Here is a 7790-nt window from a genome sequence, read left to right as displayed (position 1 = left end):
TAGCTAGGACCGAGATCTCGGATCTTGTGGTGTAGTTAAGCTAGGCCGAAAGTAAGGAGGAGGGGAGGGAGGAAGAGTTTGTAGTATTAGAACAATAATATGGCAAAAGATTGTGTTGTGTATGCTATACACACACTTTATATAGTGTGTGTATATTATCATAGTACTATTTCATTAATCAAGGCCCAATGGGCTCCAAATACAAATAGCCTCGGGCCGAAACATACAAAAATAAACAAACTAACAATACAAACGATACTAATTACAAATACGAAAGAATAATACCCAAATGGGCCTTACTTATCGCTGATAATATTATATTCCCTCTGTCCCGGTTAAAGTGTCATAATTTGAAAACCACAAAATTTAAGGTATATTAAATTATTGTTTTCTTTGCTTACCAAATGACAATAATGACCTGAAAACTGGGTCCATCAATATTGTTTATTAATGTTAGTTGTGTGTGTTTAAGAGTAAAATTGGAAATCGGCTAATAAATTTTGAAAGTGAAAATTTGTAATTGAACAAATAAAAAAAATACAGACACTTTTAATGTGATAGAGAGAGTAATTAGTATAATGTATACAAAGTAAAAGTAATTCTAAATTTTCTTAAAAGAGTGGTTACTCTAAATAATTTTCCCAATATATCCGTCTCAAATATTCAAATACTAAAAAAAGAGATTGACGTTATTTGTTACTCATAATTTTCTTATCAAAAAGGACTGAAATGTAGATATATATCGTGTTACATCTAAAATAAAAAAGAAAAAAAAAGGTTTAGATGTCTCTATCTTTTAATCCTCTCCTTTCATCTATCAATTAATTAGCATGAATACAAATAAAATAACCTCAATGAATTGAAATTGCTCTATCAAAGTATCAATCAACATTACATTTAAAAACTTATTATAATCCAATAACCTAAACTTGAAATATTTTAATAATTTAACATACCATCAAGTCCTACAGTATTGTGAGATTAAACCTAGGTAAGTAGTTTTGTATCAGATTAAACCTAGTTGTTCCATATATACTTCCGTTTTACAACCTAACCTAAAATATCTTCCAATCCCATTCCTCCATCTCACCTCCTCAATTTCTTCACCAAATTAACTCATCATCATCATCATCATCATCATCATCATGTGTTGCAGCCATGGATTCATCTCTAGACTCCCAACCACACCTCCACCACTCGTTTCCCCACGAACCCACCCTCCAATCTCACCCACCCGGATTTCACCATTCAATAAATGGACCATCCACCCAGGATAAACAGGTGTTACTAGTTGTTCATGATTTGCAGGGAAAGGAATATACAGTCGGAAGGGAAGTTCCCAAGGAAACTCGATTGATATATGACAATTATATCAAACTTTTCAAATCTCATATATTTTTGCAGGAAGTCTGAATTCAAAGGCAAAATGACAGTTGTGATCTTATCACAACCACCATTTTGGGGGCAATTTTTAGTGCACAGATATTTGACATTGTGGATATGTTATCATGGCATATGTTTTGGATCAGTTATCCTTAGCGAGTGTTCCAAATCCCGTCAGGTTCAAGGATCCACAGTACTTATTATTTACTAACGGTTGTTCTCATGTGTAGTCTTATATTTAGCAGGTATAACGGTTAGAAGACTCATTCTATTCACTAACTTGCAGTTAAGAAGATATTGACTTGTCTGGATCAATTATCCTTTTGAAGAGTTCCAGAGCTATGTCAGGATCATGGATCCTCGGTATTTGGTGCTATTAACGGTTGTTTCTTATATGAATGCTGATATTTAGCAAGTGTAACGGCTATAAGACCTGGTCTACCACCTATTTCGCAGCCTGAGTGATGGAGCACGTGGTCAAAGTTGCTGTTACGATTATATTGAAGACATGGCGGATTTTTAGGGATTATTAGTTAATAGTCTTTATTAATCATAACTCCCTTGAGTTATTATCTTTTATATATAACGGAGATTGTGATCAGTTAGGAGAAACATGTATTATCACACACACTAGAGCAGAAACAAACATTCTCTCTATCCATTAGCTTACTTTGTAATCTCGATCATTTACTCCACAACGATTGTAACACCCTTTTTATCTAATATAAACGACGGTGATAGTTTTCACCGTCCGGGGGTTTTTTGTGCCGGAGATCACGATAATCACATACTCATCGACCAAAGGTTACCTTGTTGATCCTTGACCGAAAAGATTCGACCAACGATTACTTAGTTAATCCTTGATCGAAGAGATTCGACCAAAGATTACATTGATAAGTTTTGACCGAAGTAAGACTATCTTGGTTAAGGGCTTTTCCCTCGTAATCACATCGCTGAGTTCAACAAGATTTCACTTATACATTAGTTATTATCAAGTTAGCACCTTACCTCACATTTACAAATTTGGATACTTGATCCTTAGCAGATTTTTGTCAAAAACACCTCGCTTAATCATTTGTCATAGAACAACGGTGTCTCTATCATGTGTTTGGTTGGCACGTCCTCAAGCCAAAGAAAATTTTGGCAATGTCCATACATGAACGATGCAATAGTAGTTCACTCTGGGGGTCACCGAGTTTGGGAGAAGACCCAAAGTTGGAAACACCAACTTAATGATATCTAGTACTCCAACGATCTCTTCTGAATCTCCAATGGCAGTTCCATCATCAAAATACCAAGCATGAAGAATTAGCTTTTAATTTTCTCTAATCTGATACACGAGGGGGATGCAAAGCAAGGACGAAAAGAAATGATCCCACTGGATCTCCTTGTTTACCTTAGTGACGATCAAATATATGACCAAATATGCAACATTGCAACTAACTCCATCGTAGGTGCTGATTATCAAAATAAGGAACAAATTGTTAAACTCGGAAACCTTTATTAAATCAATTAATAATCACGATATAAGAAATAAGAAACACATCATAATATTGCTAGCTTAAGGTTTAGTTCCCGATTTAAATTTGTGATACAATTGTTGTATTAAATGTTTACCGTTTTAAATTTTATTCACAAATCACAAAAGATAATAAATAAAGTAACAATTTGTACTTAATTTATTCTCCACTTCATCTCTATATTGTTCCATAGAAAAACAAATATGGTTTTATGTCCCCTAGTTTTATGCCCAAAATTTCATATATTTTAGACCCTTTTAAATTTAGAATTTAACAAAGACATAAATACAAATTTTGTCATTTAAACATAAATGATTTACGAATCAGATCCTTTAAAACTTTCAGACGGTATCCTTTGCATACTATGTTTATTTGATTTTTGTCAATCAAACTAATTGTAATCAAATTCCTCTGTTAAGTTGATGCACGTGAGTAACATGTAAGGGCTTTTGGGTCTTTAACATGTCAATTATCCATCCTCTCTCTCTTAAACCACGATAAAACACCAGATCAATAACACTCAAATATCTTTAACATGTCTGTATGTTACTCATGTGCATAAACTTAACGGATAAATTGGATGACAGTTATCTTAAAAGACGAAAATCAAATAAACATAGCATGTAAAGGACACCGCTTGAAAGTAAACGTTTTAAAAGATCTAATTCGTAAATTATACATGCTTAAAGGACAAATTTATATTTCTATCTTTAACAATTAGAAAATTTAATGAGCCTGTCGAAAAAGTGCTTTTACACTCACAAAATCTCTATTACTCGACACCACGAATATCTTTAGTCTTGAAAAAGAAAAACATAAACATGAAGTGTTTCTTGTATCATATGGACGACAGAAAACAAAGATAATAAATATACAGTATCAATATACTACCAATAAAAGAAAATGATTAAAAAAAAAGTAAAAACACCCTAGAGAAGATGATCCAAAGCTAACCACAAGTAAAGACAACATTAAGCACCTAAGACAAAACTATAATAAATTTATATAGTCATCTAAAAATCATTAGCCTGGTCCTACATCTCTAGAGTTTTATCCTCGATCATGTTACCAGAAATTAATATATAAAATCTCGACTAGTCCGTTCATCTTCTGCTAATTTGGATTTTCCTCTACTTTTCCTACACTCCACAGTGAGGGCTTTTATAAGTCAAACCTGTATCGTCATATGCCTCCTCTTTACATGTCCAAAACATCTTAATACTTCTTTCCTTATCTTGTTTGACATCTCTCATGAAAATTTCATTGCTTATCAAATCCAACCATGTATGCTCACACATCCATGCCAACATTTTTATCACTGATAATATTATCTTTCCTCCGTCCCAGTTAAAGTGTCATAGTTTGAAAAACACAAAGTTTACGATATGTTAAATTATTGTTTTCTTTGCTTACCAAATGATAATATTGCCCTTGAAAGTTGGGTCTATCAATATTGTTTATTAATGTTAGTCGTGTGTGTTTAAAGGTAAACTTGGAAATCAACTAATAAATTTGAAAGTAAAAATTAATAATTGGACAAATAAAAAAAATTTGGACACTTTTAATGTGATAGAGAGAGTAATTAATATAATGTATACATAGTAAGTAAAAGGAATTCTAAATTTTCTTAAAAGAGAGGTTACTCTAAATAATTTTCCCCAATATATCCGTCTCAAATACTAAAAAAAAAGATTGACGTTACTTGTTACTCATAATTTTCTTATCAAAAAGGACTAAATGTAGATACATATCTAGTTACATCTTAATAAAAAGAAAAAAAGGTTTAGATGTCCTATCTTTTAATCCTCTCCTTTCATCTATCGATTAATTAGCATAAATACAAATAAAATAACCTTAATGAATTAAAATTGCTCTATCAAAGTATCAATCAACATAACATTTAAAAACTTATTATAACCCAATAAACTAAACTTAAAATATTTTAATAATTTAACATACCATCAAGTCCTACAGTATTGTGAAGATTAAACCTAGGTAAGTAGTTGTTATGTGTCAGATTAAACCTAGTTGTTTCATATACACTTCCATCTTACAACCTAACCTAAAACACACTCGTGTACATAATACGTGCCCCCAACCCATAAATAACCCTTTATATCTTCCAATCCCATTCCTCCATCTCACCTGCTCAATTTCTTCACCAAATTAACTTATCATCATCATCATCATCATCATCATCATCATGTGTTGCAGCCATGGATTCATCTCTAGACTCCCAACCACACCTCCACCACTCGTTACCCCACGAACCCATCTCCCAATCTCACCCACAATTCGAATATTACCTCAAACAACCACCGCTGGCTCGAGATCTTACCGAACACAATCGGTTAAAGACAGCGGCGCCTCGGTGTCGGAGACAATTAAGGATGAGTTGAGTTTCTATGAGTTGCTGGGGTTGTCGGAGACGGTGACGTATGTGGAGATAAAGCAGGCGTACAAGCAGTTGGCCAGGAAGTACCACCCGGATGTGTCGCCTCCCGGTCGGGTGGATGAGTATACCCAGAAGTTTATTCGGGTTCAGGAGGCGTATGAGACGTTGTCGGATCCCGATAGGAGGGCGGTGTATGATCGGGATATGGCTATGGGGATTCACTTTGCCTTTAGTTCGAGAAATCAATTGCGCAATCAAGAGGTATCTTGAATTTTAATTTGTTAGATCATGTTTAATGTTTTATCGTGCTGAATGTTACACTTTATAGGGATTTATTAGTTTTTTTTTAATATATTTATTGCGTGCTTTGGAGATGTTAATATTGTGAACTAATCTATGAATCTAGGGGTTATTATTAATTTGAATTTGTTGATCATGCTTAATGTTTCACCCTCAAATTGGTAGGACCTTTAGGTGTTTTTAATTGTTTCTTGTTTTTTTAATTGTGTGCTTTAGAGATGTAGTATTGTGAATTAATCTAGGAATCATAACCAATTTCAGTTTTTTTTTCATGCTTAATGTTTTACTGTCAAATTGATAGATTTTTAGATGCTAATTAGTTTTTAATTTTTTTTTATTGTGTGTCTAGGAATTATGATCAGTTATGCATCAAAGTATACAGGGTTGTTATACAAACACTATTGCAAAATGTACACCATCTTTCATGTCATATCATATAATTTGTATAGTGTCACATCATACGAGCTGTATGATAGAGCTAAGATGGTCATACGGGCTAGTTAAAAACATCATATGGGCCTTATGATTCATCTCTCAAACGACCATATGACCACTTTTTGTATGCCATGCTTCTCATATGACCATTTCCCCTTGTCATACAACTTGTGTGACACAATAGTGATTTCTAGATAATATATCAAGATAATATACTAGTGGTGTTCCTTTGGATACAACCAGTGATATACCAATGATAGTTGTCTCTTCATTGTGGAAAAGTTGGGTAGACAATGGATGGTGGTAATGAGTAATGATGATGATGAGTCTATGGTTCTGAGGCCCTTTAATGGCCACACAATTTGTCAATTAAAACTTGCCTAAAACCTAAAAAAACTGTCTTTATGCACCAAGAATCCAAGATCCTACCTAGCCGTCTAGATTTGTTAAATTGAGACTAATGTCTTTCAATCTTTATTCTCTACATACCGTTAACCAAATATGACTTAGTTTTGTTTGGTTTCATATGAACTCATTTTTTACTATATTATGATGTAGAAAATGGAAAAATGTGAATGGAGAGGTCAATGGCAAAGTCAACTATCCGAGCTAAGAAAAAGAAGCACGAATAAAGAAACCGGGAGTAACATGTCATGGGCAGCACGTATGCGAAGGGAAAGAAGCCAATCTTCGTCATGATTATTAACGAGTATGGGGATTTCATGTATATATTGACACTACTGATCGCGTATATGTATGCTTTATCAAGCAATTGCATCCATCGGTAAGTGATGAACTGTATAAAAATTAGCTATAGATAACACGCTTGGTTATATAGTTATAAGTTAAACTATGTGAAATTAATAATATTTGGTTGCTTTCAGCCAGTGGACATTATGGACCCATTGGGTTTGAATTATTTTCGTTCAATTATTGATATGATAAGTTGAGTTGTTGGTAATTCTTGATGGGGTCGTGCATATCAATATGTGGGCCTTTTATTTTTGTAGGTTGCAAGAAAGTAACATTTTGGAGTTTATGTCCACTATTTCAAGATTTCTATTTATTTATTTAATTTTTTTAAAGGTTGGTACACATTAAATTTGGCCACCCGTAGCGGGTTGTGACCACCATCACTGTTCTGCCCCGTGACCACCATTTATGTCGCCTTCTTCAAGATCGATTAATGGTAGTCAGTTGTTTGTTTCTAGCTTCTGGTTGAGTATTTGACTGCTTTGCTACCGGTCACTAGCAGCCCAACTTATCTATCTACTGCTGATGGATCAATTCGTTTCACTATGATCACGATTATCGTTTTTTGTTGTGTTAGAACATTCTCTAAAGTGTTAAAAATACAGGTGCCCCTCTACTAAATGTACTCTCTTACTTGAGAAACATTTTTTGATGAGGGTGGGCTCACCAAGTTTATGAGAGGGATACATTTATCTGCACGCGTCGTTAAAAGAATCAAAGAATTTTGGATTGTGTTTCTACAAGAATTATAGAATTTTAGGCTGTGTTAAAAACCTAAGGTAAGAGATTAACATTTTTGTTAATATAAGTGAAATTTTTCAATAATAGTTAAAATTAGACTGCTTTTGTTTTCGGTATAAATGAAAAGTAACAGTTGCCTTATTTATTTATGAGAAAGTATTGGGAGCTCAAAAGTGGTTCAAGTGCCTTTTGTTATCAACATTTAACAGATCAAACGATCTAACATAGTAACATGGACTGTTAAACGAATGGATTTTCTCGTA

The 7790-nt window shown here is 33.6% G+C and overlaps 1 protein-coding gene across 1 annotated transcript; it reads left to right on the top strand.

Annotated features, from left to right (window-relative positions):
• Nucleotides 1–5086: 5086 nt before the first annotated feature.
• LOC143533207 (chaperone protein dnaJ 20, chloroplastic-like) lies at nucleotides 5087–6994 on the top strand. The gene is made up of 2 exons (XM_077028062.1): nucleotides 5087–5559; nucleotides 6592–6994. Exons 1-2 carry the CDS (start codon nucleotides 5107–5109, stop codon nucleotides 6730–6732), a joined length of 594 nt encoding a protein of 197 aa, XP_076884177.1. The 5' UTR covers nucleotides 5087–5106; the 3' UTR covers nucleotides 6733–6994.
• Nucleotides 6995–7790: the final 796 nt, after the last annotated feature.

Source organism: Bidens hawaiensis, unplaced genomic scaffold, assembly GCF_021521415.1.
Source record: "Bidens hawaiensis isolate Kalapana, Puna unplaced genomic scaffold, B.hawaiensis_p1.1 tig00000702_1, whole genome shotgun sequence".
Taxonomy (NCBI): domain Eukaryota; kingdom Viridiplantae; phylum Streptophyta; class Magnoliopsida; order Asterales; family Asteraceae; genus Bidens; species Bidens hawaiensis.
Note: the sequence above shows the minus strand (reverse complement) of the source record. Positions and strands in the feature narration are given on the sequence as shown.